General features: G+C 35.3%; 1 protein-coding gene across 3 annotated transcripts in view; it reads left to right on the top strand.

Annotated features, from left to right (window-relative positions):
* The window catches only part of VPS8 (VPS8 subunit of CORVET complex), a 222,892-nt gene that overhangs the window by 11,107 nt on the left and 191,918 nt on the right, over positions 1 to 19,867 (top strand). For all 3 annotated transcript variants that reach the window (XM_045519728.2, XM_010959180.3, XM_045519727.2), the window contains exons 4-9: positions 2,176 to 2,306; positions 6,305 to 6,398; positions 10,009 to 10,041; positions 11,017 to 11,071; positions 16,943 to 17,067; positions 17,811 to 17,897. In XM_045519728.2, the coding sequence (XP_045375684.1) occupies positions 2,176 to 2,306; positions 6,305 to 6,398; positions 10,009 to 10,041; positions 11,017 to 11,071; positions 16,943 to 17,067; positions 17,811 to 17,897 (525 nt within the window). The remainder of the gene's footprint in view (positions 1 to 2,175; positions 2,307 to 6,304; positions 6,399 to 10,008; positions 10,042 to 11,016; positions 11,072 to 16,942; positions 17,068 to 17,810; positions 17,898 to 19,867) is intronic.

Below are 19,867 nucleotides of genomic sequence, written 5' to 3'. Positions count from 1 at the left end.
AGAAAGATTTTTTTTTTAATATGTAAGTATTTCAGATCCGTAGTTGTGTTTTCTAGAAGCTAATGATACAAGAGTTCCTCAACAAAAACACCCACTGAACCCATAGGTCTGAGTGAGTTGGTCCTTGGTCTTTGTTGCTTCTTCATCTATATTTCTAGGGTTATATTTTTTATTTTTCTTATATGACTTTTATTTCTTTTTTTAAACATCAGCTTGAAGTTGCTGTTACTTTGAATATATTTTAACTTCAGAAACAGTATGTATGATCTGTGTTAACGAGACTTAAGCATTTTGAATTTTGACAAAGAAGGCTTTGGTCAATGAAAGAATATCCTTTTACAGCGATTTATTTATTGCTTTCTAATATAGAGGAAATTTTTCATTTAGAGATGAAGAGATTAATTTTAGTCAGTTTTAATAACATGGTCTTATTCTCCTTTTAGTTACTAAGTGAGAAATACAAATAATCTTAGAGGACTGTGTACAAAACCCTATTTGTACATATTTATATAATAATGGCAAAGAAAATATTGCTCATGTAAGTGAGACTGTAGTTCATAATAAAGGAAAACTGTCTTTGCAAAATTTTCCTATCTGCTAGTGACAGTAAGTACAGTCATAGTGGTTTACTGAGGAGATAATATTGTTATCATCCTGAGTAGTAACTTGGGTGCCGTGTGTATTCGGGTCCTAGTGTTAGATACTGGGATTATAAAGTGCTCCATGATCATCTTTGACTTTGGGAGAGGAATAGGACTGGAAATTGGCTAGCTTTCACACACCGGGGAGCTAGGGAGGTAGACAAGTGAGAGTAAAAATAATTTAAGTTGTAGAACATTATGAAAACTATAAGGGGGCAGAAGTAGAAAGTATAAGTACTTACTCCAGGATATGTGGGTGCATATGGTCTGTCATGTTCATTAGTAGCAACCTGAAGAGACCCTGGGGAGAAATGGACATCCAGAATATTTTACAGAAAGTTAGAGATTGCTGAGACACACTAAATCTCAGAACTTGGGGAATGAAATAATGTTACTAGGCCTTGTCATCCTTTGCCACTAATGAGATTTTTAATTTTGAAATTTCATTTTCTAATCATATTCATTACTTCATGTTTTGACTCCTGCTGCATTTCTAGAATGGACTCCTCTCTTTCCTTGACATTGCAATAGTCTTCTCACTGGTTCTTAATAGTCTCCCTGCCTCAGTTTCCCCCTTGTCCTCATCTAACTTCATACTGCCCCATTCATCTTTCTAAAACATGAGTCTCATCATGTATGTCCATTTCTTAAAAGACCTCAGTTGCCTTCCCACTGCCTGCTGTATATAGTACACTAGCTTATTAAGTAAACAAGTACTGATTATGGGTCAGGCATTGTACCAGGCACTCGGGATACACCGGTGGACAAGGTAAACATGGGTCCTCCTGTCACCTAGTATAGTGAAATATAAGGCTTTTTATGGTTTGGATCCCAGCTTATCTTTCTAGGATCACCTCCAGCTCCTATACTCCAGTCATTTTGGACTACTTCCTTTTTCATGGGCAAAACCCATGTTATGAAGTCACTGTGTTTGCACATGCTGTTTTCAGCCCAGAATGCCTCTCTTCTGTCAAATGCCTTTTTTTTTAATGATTTTTTTTCCTCTTTTTTCTTTACGAGGGGTAGGTAATTGGGTTTATTTATTTATATTTGGAGGAGGTACTGGGGATTGAACCCAGGACCTCGTGCATGCTAATCATGCGCTCTGCCGCTTGAGCTATACACTCCCCCAGAGAATGCCTCTCTTCTGTCTGCTTGTCATACTTCTCAGGGTATACTTTTTATAGTCAGGTGGTATTTATTTTCTTCCAGTTGGCCATTGGCTGTCAGTTAACTAGTAAAGCATCTATACAGGTTTGAATTTTAGAACTGTTTGGCAGCTAACAATAATCTGCATAACTACTGCTTTTTCCTTCTACAAGAAAGGAATTTTTGGAGTCAGCTCTTTGTAGAGAGAGATGTCCAAAGTTGAAGTTTAATTCTGTACTATGACTCTCTGGTCAATAACAATGCATGGAAAAGAGGTGAAAAGCAGAATAAGCATGAGTGTTTTGGAGAACTCCATTAACACCTATCTGGCTTCTCTCATAGAGCATTTGGGATTCTGAATTTATTGATCCTTGTTCTATTTCAGACTGATGATGAAGATGAATCTTTTGTTCTTGAAGATCCTACATTGTTAAACATCGATGCTATTGATTCTCACTCCTATGATACTTCGTCTGTGGCAAGCTCAGATAGTGGTGACAGGACCAACTTAAAAAGGTAAGTATTCATTTAAGTCACACTTGCATATGGCTAAAATATTTGATAATTTAAAATGTACATATTCCTTTGTAGTACAGTATGGTCTGCTAAAGCCCTGCATAGGAAGTAGAGGGCCCACTTGGGTGGAAATCATCTGCTTGTTAGACCCTGAAGATGTTGGCACTGTTGAGGGGAGAGGATAAAAAGGTGGATGCCATGACCACTGTCTCCTGCACCCCCAGTAGGAAGCCATACAACAGGCAGGACTCCCACAAGTGGGAGAGCCCTTGGAGAGCACACAAATCAAACCCGGCACAGGGTGTGTGGTGGAAACGTGGAGCTGGTCTGCCTCACCACCCTGCTGCTCCCTCCGCTCCCCACCTGCTTCCTCCCACTCTCTAAGGATAGCTCCAGTGTTTCTTCATTCCCTTGGAATGGGTTCAGAGGAGAGTCAAAAAGATGATTAAAGATTTGGGAAAAGGACTTCTAACCCTAAATAACTTCATTTTGGCTGCTTTTCACCTTCCAGATTCTTAGAGAGCACATGAAAAGGAAAGAGAAGTGGAGGAAGCATAATGTAAATACTTTATTGAATTCATGTGTAACTTTAATGTTGATAAGTTGTTGGTGTATTTTTCCTCGCTTCTTAAATTTTGCCTTTGTCAGTGCTGTCTTCTTTAGGTTGTCAACTCTTTTGGGATAGGGGCCATGACTGGGCATATTAACTTGTTCACCACTTTCTCCTACAAATAGATAGCTTAAATTGTTTCAGCTTTATTGAGATATAATTGACATATAGTATTGTATAGATTTAAGGTGTACAATGTGATTCTTTGATGTATGTATATATTGTGAAATGATTACCACAATAAGGTTAGTTAACACCTTTATCACCTTGCATAATTATCATTTCTTTCTGCAGCAAGAACATCTAAGATCTACTCTCAGCAATTTTCAAGTGTATAAATAACACAGTGTTGTTAGCTATAGTCACCGTGCTGTACATTAGATCCCCAGAACTTATTTTAAAATTGGAAGTTTGTACCCTTTAACCAGCATCTCTGTATTTCCCCTGCTCCCCAGCCCCTGGCTACCACTATTCTACTCTGTTTCTGTGAGTTTGGCTTTTTAAAATTCCACATATAAGTGAGATCGTACAGTATTTGTCTTCTCCAATCTGACATTTCGTATAGCATAACACTCTTAAGGTCCATCAGTGTTGTTGCAAATGGCAAGATTTCCTTCTTTCTCATGGCTAAATGATATCCCATTGTATGTATATGTGTGTGTGTATGTGTATACACACATGTAACACATCTTCTTTATCCATTCATCTGTAGATGGACATTTAACTTGGGTTGTTTCCATATCTTGCCTATGTCAAATTATGCCACAATGAACATGCAAGTGCAGATACCTCTTTGAGATAGTCATTTTATTTCCTTTGGATGCATAACCCAGAAGTGGGATTGCTGGATCATATGGTAGTTCTATTTTTAATTTTTTGAGGGACCTCCGTACTGTTTTCCATAGAGGCTACACCAATTTACATTCCTACCAACAGTGCACCAGGATTCCCTTTTCTCTGTATCCTCACCAATACTTACTCTTTTGTCTTTTTGATAATGGCTGTACTAATGGGTATGAGGTGATATCTCTTCGTGGTTTTGATTTGCGTTTCCTGATGATTACTGATGTTGAATACCTTTTTATGTACCTGTTGGCCATCTGTATGTCTTCTTTGAAAAAATGCCTGTGTAGGTCCTCTTACTTTTTTTTTTTTTTTTAACTCAGGTTCTTTGCTATTGAGTTATAAGAGTTCTTTTTATATTTCGGATTTTAACCCCTTATCAGGTGGATGGTTTGCAGATATTTTTTCCTATTCTGTAGGTTGCCTTTTCATTTTTTAATTTTTTTCCTTTCTTCTTCTCTTTCTTTTCTCCTCTCTTCTTTTCTCCTCTCTTCTTTTCTTCTCTTTTCTTTTCTTCTCTTTCCTTTCTTTCTTTCCTTTCTTTCTTTCCTTTCTTTCTTTCCTTTCTTTCTTTTCTTTCTTTTCTTTTCTGTTAATGGAGGTACTGCGATTGAACCCAGGACCTTGTGCATGCTAACTAAGCACATGCTATACCACTGGGTTGTACCCCTCAACCCCTGATTATTTCTTCAGCTTTGCAAAAGCTTTTCAGTTTGATGTAGTCTCATTAATAGGTATTTATTTGCTTTTGCTGCTTGTGCTTTTGGTGTCATACATAACCAAAACATTGTTACCAATATCAGTGTCAAGGAGTTTTCCCCTGTTTTCTTCTAGGTGTTTTATGTTTAAATCTTTAATCCTTTTAATCTTTATCAGTGGTGTAAGATAGGAGTACAATTTCATTCTTCTGTGTGTGATTATCAGGTTTTCCTGGCACCATTATTGGAGAGAATATTCTTTCCTTATTGAGTATTCTTGGTTCCTTTGTCAAATATTAGTTGACTGTGTATGCGGATGGTTATTTCTGGGCTCTCTAATCTGTTCATTGGTCGATGTGTCTTTTTTAATGCAGTACTATACTATTTGATTACTGTAGCTTGTAATAAAGTTTGAATGTGTGATGCCTCCAGGCTTGTTCTTCTTACCCAAGATTGCTTTGGCTGATTGGGGCCAGTTGTGTTTCTATAAACTAACAATGAAATACCTGAAAAAGTAATAAAAATCTCATTTACAAAAGCATCAAAAACAATAAAATACTTAGGAATAAGTTTAGGAACAAGGAGGTGAAAGAGCTATACACTGAAAATTATAAGACATTGATGAATGAAATTAAAGAAGACAGAATAAATGGAAAGATATCCCATGTTCATGGGTTAATATTAAAATGTTCATACTACCTGTAGCCATTTATAGAGTCAGTGCAATCTCTATCAAAATCTCAATGGCATTTTCCACAGAAATAGAAAAAAAATCCTAAAATTTGTCTGGAACTACAATAACTTAAATATTTTTGATGATCTAGTCACTGCCTGCTGAAGAGATATGGTACCTTCTTTTTGCCTACACAATAATGTCAGAACTCCGTTGCATGGCATCAGTCTGAACCTCCTTACCATTTTGAACTAATCTCAGCACTCCCGCTGCTCTCTTTCCAGTCCGTGACTTTTGTGTACTCACATTCTCCCCACACACTGTGCACCATTACATCTTCATATTTCTGCTTTTGCTTTTTTGTTGTGTGACAGATTCCTGGTTTTCTATCAAGGCCAGATCAGATGCCTTCTCTTTTCTGTAGTTGTCCCTGATATCCCCCTAACAAACAGGATTAAGCTCTTTATTTCATTCCTATGGTGCTTTATTTGTTTCTTTTCTAACATTTATCTTTTAAGAGTGAATTACTTATTAGTCCCTCTAGCTAAGCTATGAAGTCCTTGAGAGTAGGAACCTTGAGTTTCTTATTTTTGTATCCCCAGAGCATACTTTTAGTTCCATAGAGTAGGTGCTCAATGTTTGGTAAGAGTTTAAAATTATTTTTCATACTGTGATGAATAGGGTTAGTGAAAGGAGCTGTCAGTAGGTGCAGCAGAAAATGAGTAATGAGTAGGGAATTTGAGGCGGTTGGCTGGAGAGTGAGAGGGTGGTTATAGACAAGAAGAGGGCAAGAAAGAAGGCAAAGGTGGAAAGCAGGTAGAGGTAATGTAGACGTGTAAGCAGGCGTGCTCTAAGGGCAACCTCTGATGAGTAGCAGAACCTCTTGTTGTATTACTTGAGGTGGGCAAGAAACAGTTGAATCAGTGAAAAAGGAATGGTGGCCTTATTCATTTTCCTGCTTGTGCTTCTTTGAGGTTAAGGTGGATTTAGTGCAACGTCTTAATGTGTGACTGTTAGACTCTATACCTCTTCACAAAACGGAGCTAACAAATTACGTAGTGGTGTTTTCTGCTTTGTTTTAATTTTTTTCTTATTTCAAAGCTTTAAAGACTCTGCCTTTTCTTTTTTCTTTTTTTCCTGTACTTAAATGTTTTTCTTTTTTTTTTTTTTAAAGGAAAAAGAAATTACCTGATTCTTTTTCACTCCATGGATCAGTTATGCGACATTCACTTTTAAAGGGAATTTCTGCTCAGATAGTGTCTGCAGCTGTAAGTATTTTGTTCTCGTCCCCCCAGTTTTATAACCTGCAATGGCATAATGAAGTAGGAATGAGCATAAAACAAAGCACAGCACTTCTCCTGGCCTGAGGCTTAAGAAAAATAGAATCTGGCTTTCATGGGTTTTGTGTGATTATTTTTGACTCATAAGACATGGCTACACATCTTGACATAGAAATTAGTGCAGCCATGAAATAAAGGTCTGCCCAGAGTCTTGGGTGTGCCTAAATGAAATATGGCAGTGAGCCTAAAAGAAACACTGTCTGCCTTTTCTTTAAATTCCTTTTCAGTTTAGTTGCCATTTTGTGTATTTGGTTGAGGTAGAGTGCTTGTTTTTTTAGTCTTTTCATATAGAGAAATGATTGATCAGAAACTTTTACAACTGAGTGATTTTTTAATAATTTATGAAAGTATTTTCATGTACCTTATTTCATAAACTCTTACAACTTTGAAAATAGGGAAAGCCATATCCTATTTTACAAACGAGAAGACAGACTCAGAGAGGTGATATTAACTTGTCTTACATCATTGGGTTAGGAGATTAAGCAGTTACTCAACATTGGGGTTTTTGGCTCCAAGTTTAGTGCTTTTTTTGTTGTGAAATGGGGGTGGCATTGGTGAATGTGGCCAGTATATAATGGCTGGAAGAGAATATCTGTGGTCTTTTGTGAAAATGATTTAGAGAGCTGGGTTAATGCAAAAATATTTAATAGTCCATCAAGACAATAGATACTGATGTTGTTAAGTTTTATAAAATTTTGCTTTTGACTTCAAGGCGTATAGTTTTATATAGTCTTTCCATTTTGGTTTTCTGAATTCAATACATAGATTCTGCAAATAATAATAGTAATACTGAGGATGATGATGACAGATTCCTGCCCCAGAAACTTCGATGTGTTTTTATGTCCTTTTCATGGAGTTTAATTGGTATTTTGCTTATTCAGTTTGGACAAAGTTTTGGTTTTTCGTGAGGGTGAGAGATTGATACAGAAGTGGCATCATGACACCATAACCACATTGCAATTTTCAGGTTTATCAGAGAAAGCTCTTATTGCAGAAACCAAAAAAAAACCCCAAACAAACAAACAAAATAAAAAAGACTCCCCCCAAAGAAAACAAAAAACAAAAAACAAAAAAAATGAAAGAAAGAAAAAGCATTCTCTGTGGGCAATTGCTATGCCCTGACCCAGCTCATATTTCATGAAGTCAGTTTAAACAGAGAGATAGTCAAGCAATGGAGGAAACCTGGGCAATTGTCCTTCCCCTTTTAGGTGGAGAGTAACTCATATTTGCTAGAATGGGAACCACCTGTTGAGGATTACATTTCCATGACGTTTTCTGAATTTAATCCTTATGTAGGTGATGAAATTCATTCCTTTCAAAATCAAGATGAACCAGAACAGTCATTTGACCCACCTGTGCAGTTTTAAAAATATTTTGAATAATGGAGACTGAACTAAAACTCAGACACTGAACAATGATTAGATAAATCTGTTATTTAAAAGGGTTTCTCCTCTCTCTTGAAGAGGAGGGAAAAATTCTAATAAATCCCAGAGTGTTTGCATTCTGTTCTTATTTCATTGCTATGGCTGAGCTCCTTTGGTATGTTAAAATGAAAACTGCTTTTCCTGTGTCTGTCTTCATACTCTGCTTTCCTAATTTTGGATTACCAGCTCAATTTAAATTGTATGCTTTCCTGTGATGGTTGGTTTATTAACATGTAAAGCTAATTATATTTTTGGTTATCTCTCCTGAATAGTCCAAAAATGCCTTCAGCTATGTGGATAGTGGTGTTATTAGGGATGACTAGGGCTTTGATCATCATGGCCTTGTAGTCTGCATGGAGAACACCTAGGAGACATGAAACTTTTGGAGTTGTGAACCTCATTGTTTAATTTTGGAATCCTCCTCCAAGTCATATGATGTGACTATATTGAAAATTAATTCAAATTACTTTTTAAAGAGTATTTATCATTTTTATGATCACCTAAGATAATAGAGATACCTTAACATAGTGTTTCTGCAAAATGTGTCTAGTGCATGAGTCTCCTAGAGTGCTTATGAAAATGCAGGTGCCTGGGCACCACCTGAGACCTACTGAATTGGAATCCAGTTCTAACAGTGTAGCCTAGGGATCAGCATTTTAACAGGCATCCCAGGTGATTCTAATGCACCCTGGCTTTTGAGAATCACCTTCTTAAGCTGCTGTAACACCAGTACTAAAATTCTGTAACTTCTAAAGTGCTTCTCACCTTGGTGGATTTTTAGCTTTTAAAGTTAGCTGACTTCTGATTGCATTATTCAGGTTCCATTTTGAAAATAGTCTATGTTCTTCATCTGTTGTCTCATTCTTTTTCCCTATCCAGGACACAAATCAATCATTTATCAAATATTTATTGCATGTTTCTTAATTGTCGAGTATGATGTTAGGCATCCTTTACACACACGCATTCACACAAATGTGGGTATATCCTGTCGTCCAGAGCCCTGTACGTAGCAGCCTTGGTGATCTTCCTCATAGTCCTGTGCCCTGGAGTAAGTTTGTTAAGTTAGTTTCTGGGATGGTCTATACAGTTGGATAAAACAGATTCTGCCTTCTGAGAAATTATAATAACAAACTGAGCACATTGACATGGACAGACAGAAAATAAATGTAGAAGTGATACAAAGAGCTTGACCTGGGACCTGGAAGCCCTGAGTTAGAGACATAGTTGTACCACTTCCTGAATAATTTTGGGCAAGTCAGTTAAGCTCTTTGAAACTTAATCTGAATCTTAAGAATCTTACTCTATTTTCTTAATCTGGAAAATCAGAATAATTCCAGCTGTTTTATTTCTCTCTCCCGGTTTGAGAATCAAATAGTGTCATATATACATTTGAAAGCTCTTTGCTACTACAGTGCTAATCATTGTGGGCCCTTGTTATTATTTAAATCCATAGAAACATCAAATAGATACCCTTACATTTATATGATACTTTATATTTAATTTGATCCTCAGGACAACTTATTGTGGTAGGTAGGGAAGTTTTTGTCATTTCCTTGAACACATGAGGAGATGTACTCAGATGGATTAGATAACTTTGCCAAGGTCATACAGTTGCTGGGAAGGAGCTGGGACTAGCACTTAATTTTTGATTTCTTATTCTGACTGAATATACCCTGCTCTGGTTTTATTTAGGGGATTATTGTGTAAACTTCTGGGTAAAAAGCGCCTACTTAGAGGAATAATATCTTTAGTGTATGTTTCCCTTTTCTAAAGTCTTTACATACTCCTATCATTTTGACCCATAGTATTTATAGTTATTCACATTATTGAAAATAGAACCTCTTTCCTCACTCTTTTCCTTTACATTTTTATTTATAATCAGTACCCTTCCTGAAGTTTCTGTTACAGTTAGTAAAATAAAATGATCTACTCTTGTGCTGTTTATATTTTGTTGGTATATATAGCTTTTGTAGTTTCTCTTGGGGGCAAAAATGAAGGTTCTACCTCTTGTCTGAATTGATTTGTATCAAAGTATGTGTAAAAAGAGGGCCTTATACCATTTTCTGTTTAAAAATGGGAATATTTTTTCAAATATATTTTTTAAATTTATTTAGGACAAAGTGGATGCTGGCTTGCCTACAGCAATTGTAAGTACACTTTAAATAATCCTTTAAAGCTTTCTATTTGATTGGGTTTTCTTAGATTTATCCTTCTAATGTTCAAAGTTATTACATAAATTTTCTGGTAATAAATTCATATGTCATTTACTGCCAATAATCAGATTTAAAATTTATCTCTTTTGTGTGTTCTCTTTTTTTCTAGTGTATTGTTACTCTTCAGTTTTTTGTTTTTTTTTTTTTTAAGAAGCACGATGGAATAATGATTAGCCTTTTCCAAGTTTATTTGTATGCGGTACTTACTGCCCTGCCCATACTACCCTGCCCAAGTGAATTTGCTCCTTCTGTGTTTTGGCCTACCTTTGGTTATAGGGAATGGAAAAGAGTATTCAGTAAAATCACTTTGTGGTAAATAGTACACTTAACAGCTCTGAATTCCATTGCCAAGCCTGCCAAATAGTAAATCTGTGGCATGATTATAGAGAACTTGGGGATATTAAAAGGCACTAGTACCCTCTTTTCTATTTCCAACTATTTCCAGCTGCCTCCTGTAGCTTTCTTATTAGTCAGTTGGTGAAGAGGTGGGCTGGGCTTTGAATATTTCTTGTGCTTTTGAATCCTACGAATAAACTGGAGAGGCGCTTTCTCATCGCTTCCCACACCTCATAGGAGGCTCTTGGTTGGGTAGCATAAGTGCCTCTTTGTGTGGACCCTGAATTTTTAAAAAATTGTGTTAGGGGAAGTTAAGTGGCATGTTTTTGCTTATAATGTTGAACATATGATATTTTGATAATGTTATCCTCAGAATAAATTTAGAGGGAGTCCCAGAAATAAGATGTCCTGAGTTTCATTTCCCATTTTGCCTTCTAGATGAAATTCTCCTTGTTTATAATAGTTGGTATGTTATCTGGTGCCTAGAGGAAAGAAAACCAACAGCTTCTATTCTGATTATTTCAAGATCCTTGATGTAATATCTTAAAATGTAATCTTCCCTTTTGTTCTCAGGCAGTGTCCAGTCTGATAGCAGTGGGTACATCTCATGGATTGGCTTTGATATTTGGTAAATTTTCTAACTGCTTTCCTTATTTTAAATTTAAATATTTTGGAGGGGTTTTATAATGTCTTTTAATCACAGTTTATATAGTAAACTTAATTTTCTTGGAAAAAGTTAGAGAAATTTGAAAAGTAGGGGTCAGTATTTTTATAGTTAAAAATTACTTAGCTTTATTTTGTTGCTCATTGCAAGTTTATTTTCTTCTTTATGAATTTATAAGCTATCATGTCATATTATATCTTCTGATTCTCGGCAGACCTAGACACAAACAATGTAAAGTTGAAAGGGGCGAGGATTGTCATTTTGTCTGCCTCCAGTTTGTGGTGGTGGTACTTTTTTATTCTAAATTGTAACTGAATAGTAGCTATTGGAAAAGATCTTCAGAGAAAGAGACTCCCAGGCTTTCTCAGTAACTTTCAGTGTCTGTTACTGACAGTAATTTTTTTTCATTTACATTGTAAACCCCTCTAAATTGAAAAATCTTTAGCCAACAATCACATTCTTATTTTTGTTTGAGAAGTGAACTTAGCTAGTTTTATTTGTATAGAATGTGATAGTCCTGTGTATATTTTCTCATTTTTTCCTACCTGAGACTAACTCTAGTTTTATTAATCTTTCTTTGCTTTTGCATTCAATACTATGAGCAGAACATTTTGTTCTGGTTTTTTTTGTTTTGTTTAAAAACTACTAGATAATACTTTCTCTGTCATTTTTAGTGTCCTCTTATGGATCCTAAGCCTTTTGCAACTCTGTTAAATGGAACTCCTGATGACACTGCGTTTTAGTAAGGAATCCATAGGATATTGTGTAAGGATTGCTTGGGAACACTTAAAAGCAGAACCACAATTTGATCTCTGTGGGCCTTGCATCTTTATCATATGAGTTAATAACTAGTTATTTTCCCTTGTTTTTGAACAATTTGACTTCCTATTTATAAATTTTCCATTATGCCAAAAGCCTTATTTACAATGTGATTTTAACACCTAGTCTTTTCAAAGGTGATTGACTTAAAAAAGTTTTATTGTCTGGGGATGAGAAAAATGGAAACAAAAATATGATTCTCTTGAGAGAACTTTAGAATTGATTCTTTAAATAATAGTTTTTTTTCTTATTCCATAATATGTGTTCATAATAGAAAATTTAGATAAGTGAAAGGTTGAAGATATACCAAATTCTACTATCTAGAAATAATCGCTGACATTTTTGTATGGGCTTTTAATCTTTTTTTATGTACATGTGTACATATTAGTGTACACCCTCAAATGGGGTTGTGTTAATTTGTAACCTATTTTTTCATTATAATGAACATCTTTCCATGTAATAATGTATTCATCTGAAACATCATTTTTAATGGTCACATAGTATTTTTAAAATGGACTCACCATAATTTACTTAATCACTTCCTACTATAAGACATATAGGTTGTTTCTAAATAAAGAGTGATGAACATCACTATGTTTATGTGCACGTGATTACTTCCTTAGGACAAATTTCTAAAAGTGGTCAGAGTATGAACATCTTAAACACTTCTGAAGTATATTGCCTAATTGCCTTCTGGAAAGTTTTACCATTTTGTTCTCCTAAGGTATCAGAATGCTTATTTTCCTAAGGGGGCTCAGTTGGAATTAGATTGATAGAATTTTGGGGAAGGATCTTAAAAAGACTTGTGGTTCACTGCCCTTATTTTATGTATGAGGTGACTGAGAACCAGACAGGTTAAGTGACATGTACAAATTAAGCCAAATTAAGAATCATGGAATACTGAATCCTAAGGTCAGTGCTTTTTCATCCTTCTAAGCAGTTCTCCTGTCCTGAGAAAAAAGAAGGCAAATTCCAAGATATATGAAGAAAAGAGTAGACGACCTAAAATGAATGAGGATAGAATATGATGCACATGTTTATCTGTCAGCAGAATGCATGTTGAGTTTTGTTCCCACTTACCAGTACTCACTTTTCCTCGGCTCTGCTTTAATATCCCTTCCTTACTACAAGGTTATGAGAATATGTGCCTGCTTATAATCAAACCCATGTGGAGGTTACTGCAACAAGTTAAAATGAATACTTTAAAAATAGAAGCTAACAGAGGAGAAGAAGAGTATAGTGTCTTTCACTACTGTCTCCTTAATTTCCTTATGTCTGCTTTCCTAACTTTTTTAGACTAGCAGCTTTCTTGTAGACTTTATTAAATATTTTTCATTACAGTCTCATGAAAAAGAAAGTACACCAAAGTGAACATTTTGAGGAAGAATTGTAATCTATTTATGCTTTGGGGTTTTAATCGTGCAGTTAATATGTTTTGCTCATTACTTTTGTAAGAATCAGATATTTGGACAATACATTTAAACAAACGGATTTGCTTGAAAGCCAGGAACCAGTGGCAGAGTAATAATATTACGAAGTATTTAGAATAGAGGTCTGGGTAACATCTGATCTCTTAAACATCTTTGTTGATCGCAGGAAAAAGTGCAGCAGGAAGAACTGTACTTGTTTAAATACCATTAGATTCTCTTTGGAATAGAGGCCTGGGTCTTTAAAATACTAATCATTGTAAGCATCTTAAAGGTGATGTGTGTTGCCTTTTCTTATGGAATTATAGGTATGTGGTATTTTTGTGTATCTTGATTCTTATCTAAATACAAGATCACAAAAATTCAAATCTATTTAATAAAGATGTCTCCCTATCCTAAGGCCTTTAGTTTTCCTTTTTTTTTGTTTTTAGTATACTTTAGATTATGTTTTTGAAATTGTTTTCTTTCTGTCAAACTTAATAGACTTGGATTTACTGTGCTAAAATTTGGATGTTATGCATTTTCTCTTTTCCCATAACCGATACCTGAATATAATCATAAAGGCTAGACACATCGTTTAATCACATTTAGTATCATTCCCACAGATAACTAAAGTTTATCACTTATACTCTTGAAATTTTGCCTTTCTTTTCTCTGAACTTTTGAACTGATTTCTTGCTTTTCTCTCTTTTGATCATTTCTCCATGGATTCAAAGGAAAAGGTATAGTAATTTTGGTTTTGCATGAGAGACTTTTTTCTGGAAAAGCGAATGCTATAAGTTGTAGTCGATGCCCTCTTATGAAATGCTTATTGAAAAGAATCAGCTAATTGAAATTGGTTAAAGCAGGGAATTATTAACAATTATAAATATATGCATACCTTCAGTGTTTTAACTGAAAAGATATATTCATTTTCCCCTTTATCTTTTGGTGAAGCCGAAAACTTTTTCTTTTGAGTTTGTATCTGCCAGTTGGAGATCTACAGCAGCTTTTCTGGCATAACCTGCATCAGTAATGGGTCATGTAAAATTTGCACTTTTAATTAAAAAAAAAAGAGGTAAAAGCTTAGGCACCTGTCAATCAGTTGGAGTTTGCAAAATTTTAAATTTTCAAAACTTCTTTTCAGTCTTCTGCAGTTACCTTGTCCACGCCTTATTTCATGACAGTTACTTAAAGCAACTCATCTTTACCAAGTTTTTCTAAAGCATTTATTTAGTTTTCATAGAAACAACAGCTTTCTTTTTCATTCTGTTTCATCACTTTACATATTGTTTAGTTAAATTTCTCAAGTACAGTAACATTACAGTGGCATGAACAGATTTAGAAATGAATGCAACTGATTCTTTGTAAGCATCTGCATTCTAGAAAATAGCCAGTTAGCCATCGGGGGTCAGCGTGTCCAGGGCTGCAGTCAGTAAGCTTTACAGAGAGAATGGAGAACTGTAATTCCGTGTCTTTGTTAAATGGAGGTTGGGTAAAGTGCTTTGCCGTTTTAAGATCATTGATGAAAAATGTTTCCTAGTATCTCTTTTCTCCTTGTCCTTTTGTCTTGGAGAATATTTTAGTATGCACAAAAGAGTAGTAGTGAAGAATGGTGAATACTGGCAATAAAAGTAGAGTTGTACACACATAATAAGATTTTGATTCCTTCTAGGATCTAGGTATTTTCGTCTTTGACTGTCTTTGGGATCTAATTAAAACAAATCAGGGGTGAAGAAATAGAGGATTAGGTTAGTTTTGGTATATGGAAGGAGAGCAGAAATTCTTGAAGTATGTTCAAATTTAGGTTTTATGGCTGTTTTAGACTTACACGTTATTTATGGCTTTTCTTTGCTACTTAGCACATTACTCTTAAGTCTAGAATATGCTGAGGAGATCCACCCTAAGTAAAGTTGAAAGATATGCTAATGAAGAACTAGATACAATTCGCTGCACTGTCAAATAGGTGTGCTTTTTGTGATATTTAGTCGTTAATTTCTCTCAATTACATGGTAAGCTAATAATAATTGTTTGCATTTGTACCACTGGGTAGTTTTCAAAATTTTCATAAACATTTAAAAAATTTAAGGTCTATATCAACTCTGTGATGTATATAGGAAAAATGGTAAGTCTCATTACATATTTCTTACCCAGATCAAGAGCCCCCTTGAAGAAGGAGGTTGTAGAAAGCTCTGAGTTTCACCTTTCTTGCTTCTGTCCAGGTCCTTTTGTTCTTTTTATGTAACTTTAGAATTTTAATGTTTGGAAGAGGTTTTATGTTTATCTACACCAAACGCCTTTCCTCGGAATTGCCTAGAATGATCTGGACTACAGAATGCTCTTCTAGCAGAAGAAACCTTTTCAATGAGATGCTGCTTCCTTCTTTCCACAGAAATTCTACCTTTCGGGATTTAGTCTAAACTGTATAATAGGAAGTTTGTTAATACGGCATCATAAATATAGAATATATAAAGACAGCAATAAGAATTGGCAAATATCTATGTGGAGTTAAACTAGATTACATTTTATGCACTGCCCATTACATCACAGCCATGCTACCTTATAAAGGAACATTATAAAAATAATGAATACATTGTAAAAGTCAAGGAGAAAAGTTGAGAATGTTTTCATTAACATAGTCCTGTGGGATGTAAATTTAATACATATTTCAGTAAAATGGATAAATAATAAGGACCTACTGTGTAGCACAGGGAACTGTATTTAATATCCTATAATAAACCATAATGGAAAAGAATATGAAAAATAATATATATAACTGAATCACTTTTGCTGTACACTAGAAACTAACACATTATACATCAACTATACTTCAATAAAAAATTTAAAGGAAACATATTTCAGGAGTGACCAACATTAATAATTTGGTCCCTGTCTTAGCTAGTTTTTAGTACATGGGACCCATGGTCAGGAAAGCAGAATCATGTTTGGTTTTTAATGTAGAAATTAGATATGTCTCTTTCCTTCCCTCTTTGTCTCCATTTTATTAGTGGTACCCTTATTCTCTATTTTGTCATAATCCTTAATTCTCCTACACTTACTTTCCCTGAGTTATAAGAGTATGAAAATAATCTGATGTAAAGTATGAACTTTGTTAAAGTAGACAGCAGTAGTGAGTGTCTTTAAGTATTGGTGGATCAGAACCATATAGAGTTTGGATCTCAAGGCAGGGATTACAAAGGAGCCCAGCAGGATGCAATTCAAACACTAATCTGCCTAGAAGGCGGGCAGCCCAGAGTAATGGGGCTTCCTTGTGAGGCTGGTGTGGAAATTTCTGCCTTTGTTCTCTTACTTGCAGTTCATTCATTGCCTTACACGCATGAACCAAAGTAGTGATATATGCAGATCATTGCTGCCCAACCTCTGAATCTTGACAGTTTGCAGAATTAGGTATACGGATAATCCACTAACTGTATATGGTGGCCCTGACAAAATAAGGATCATGGAAAACACTATTTTAGGCAGACAGTTTCAGTACTTGATTCTTTTGATTCTTGTTACCTCCCAAGTCTTTGAAAACAAGCCTATCCTAAATATATATTTATTCTTTCCTTCACTTCTTTCACTTGATGTTACCGATTGCTCTCTTTAGATCAGAATCAAGCTTTGCGACTCTGTCTGGGTAGCACTAGTGTTGGGGGCCAATATGGAGCCATCTCTGCCCTCAGTATCAACAATGACTGCTCAAGACTTCTCTGTGGCTTTGCTAAAGGACAGGTAAATAAGAACTTTATTTTATCCATAGACAATGCAAAAAAAAAAAAAACTGTTTAGATTAACATCTCAAAGAACAAAATGTGTGTTACAAAGTAACATGTCTGTAGAGCTAACCTGAGATTGCTTAGTCTGACTTTTGTTCAAATTTTTAAATATTGACTGAGCCAGAGTCTGATTTTTAATATCTTAATTCATATGTCCATATAAGTAAATAGCTTTTATAAACCAACAAGGCTATTACACAAAATTTACTTCCTTACTATAGTGTGGATTATTGTTGCTGCTTTTTAAGTACACTGTATTCTGCTTTGTGTATTCTTATTACTGTGTTTCTAGATAACTATTTTGATACATTTTTTTTTACTTCTGAAAACCAGAAATAAGTTTTGTTTTTACTCTTCTTCTGATTTATGTATCACTAATTGGTTTGGCAGTAAGCCTTTTTTCTGTAATTTTTACCGGTGCTAAAGAGATTGACTCATTAATTTCTTTTACCTCTCAGTAAAAGAACAACCTTTAAAATCTGAAGGGAAGAGTAGATTGGGCGGGATGAGGGGAGGCTGAAGGTAGAATAACGGCCCCACACTTTAGTGGGTCTGCAGCCTTTGGTTATGTTTGAACTTTATAGTTCTTTGTCTGCAATGTTTATAGACCAGAAATAGATTATTTCAGCCAAAAGCCAGGATACTTAAGTCTAAAAAAGAGCAATAAATTTGTTTTTAAAGCATTTAGTTGTCTTATAGATCACTATGTGGGATTTGGCCAGTGGAAAACTTCTAAGATCAATAACAGATGCTCATCCTCCAGGAACAGCAATATTGCATATTAAGGTAAACTCTTTGTTTTGTATCCATTTTAAAGTAAGTTTCTTTATAAGCAGAATCCTTGAAAATGAAGTCTTTTATTTGACTGGCCCAACAAGATGTTTTCCCAAGTTAAAATTAGAGATGGGCTAGCACGGTAACATTCAGCTATAAGTTGTATTGAAGTCTAGTAGATAGAGCAGGAAAGAGTAAATTGATCAGATCCTAGACGAAAGGTTGGCAGCAAAGACGGGCAGTACCCTACTGAAAATTCATGTATGGATTTTAAAAGGTCTTTTTACTTTTTGTTTAGCCCGTCAGGATTTTATTGCTGAGGTGGTGTGTTCTGTCACACTTTGTTGGGAGTTACCTGAGGTTCAGGGCACCAATTGTGAAAGAACCAAGGTCTGCGTTATGTTTAGAAATGAATCTGTTGGTTTATTTTCTTTCAGGCCTCCAAAGGAAAAGCATCAAGATTTGAGTCTTGGCTTTCTCCTTATATGCCTGAAAAAAAATAAACCAACTTAAGTAACATATTTCATTTATAAATACAATGTGAACTTTGGTTTCTGTATGCTGTCAAGCCCATGTTCAGAAGTATAAAATGTAAAGGACTATAACTAAGGAAGTCTAAAATCAGATCTTCTGGATTTTAATCATGTACACATTTGGTTGCTTAGCTGTGCAGCTCTCTTATCCATGCATATGCTTTTTAAAGTCTGGGAGCATCTGGAGTTTATGTGTCTGCATCTATGTTAGTTACATAAAAGTCTTTTGTGACAAAGCAGCATTGAAGCGTTTAGTAACAATGAAAACAACCGAGACAAGTAAAAGTAGAGAGAATTTCTTCTCTTTCTGAACATCATGGCAGTTTATCTTGACTCTTTTCATATGGCATGAGCCAACTTCTAATATGTTATAGTTGTTTGTGTTTGTGTCTTATCTCCTTTAATAGACTAAGATCTTTGAACCCAAAATCTGTTTCTCTTTTATTTTTGTGTGTTACACGTGGTAGCTGCTCAGCCATTGTTTGGTGGAAGGAATAAATAGTTGGTGGTATTTATAAAAGTCCAGTCTATGTGCAGAAAAAGCAAACTCTTTGGGAGAAACAATAGGAAACAGAAGAAAGAAAGGCAGAGAGAAAAAGGAAGAATGCAACTGAGGTTAAAGGCAGACCAGTAGTGGACGGACGTTGTGTTGCTTGGCGATGGCGATAAATGCAGATGCTTTGAAGATACTTCTGAAGTCTTCCGTTGTCAGCGGCCGCCTGCAATTTAGTACCCTTACTCATTGTTTCCCAAACTTAATCCTACACGTCCCATCAATAACAATTTGGGCTTGCATTCATTATACATCTATCTATCTATTTATAAGTTATTTAATTGTGCTACTGTACTAATATTTAAGTACATAATAAAACACATACACAAGAAGCAGAAAATTAATAAATAAAATCACGAGTGCTCTTATTTTCCCTACACTCCTAGGGGTCTGTGCTTCCCACTTTGCAACTGCTCAGCTCGGCCTTGAGAGCAAAGGTGTGGGACTTTGCCTGTGTGTGGGGTTGAGGAAGAATAATCTTATAGTAGCCTCCTGTACCTCAGCATCCCTGAAGAGCACAAAGGCATGTCATTTAGGATGGTTCACAAATCTTTGAGGGTAGGGAGACTAGTCTCTGTAAGTGGTACAAATCAAGTTACCCAGTTTTGCATCCTACAACATTCTGTACCATACTTCATAAGCCCTTAGGTCAGTCTGTCATTGTGAACATTTGCTGATTTTTGGGGGTAAATAATAGTAACTAAAGTATATTGTGTTAAAGAACATCAAGGAGGCAGCACATTTTAGGAAGAGTTACATAAAAAGTTAAACTATTTTAAATATAGTGGATTAACTCTAGTTATTCAGAAAACACATTCAGACAAGTTTATGTCCCAAAGATACTGAATATCTTACTGTGTCTTCATTCTTGAAAACTAGGCAACTGCAGATGTAAC

The sequence above is a fragment of the Camelus bactrianus genome, chromosome 1, assembly GCF_048773025.1.
Source record: "Camelus bactrianus isolate YW-2024 breed Bactrian camel chromosome 1, ASM4877302v1, whole genome shotgun sequence".
In the NCBI taxonomy this organism is placed as follows: domain Eukaryota; kingdom Metazoa; phylum Chordata; class Mammalia; order Artiodactyla; family Camelidae; genus Camelus; species Camelus bactrianus.
Note: the sequence above shows the minus strand (reverse complement) of the source record. Positions and strands in the feature narration are given on the sequence as shown.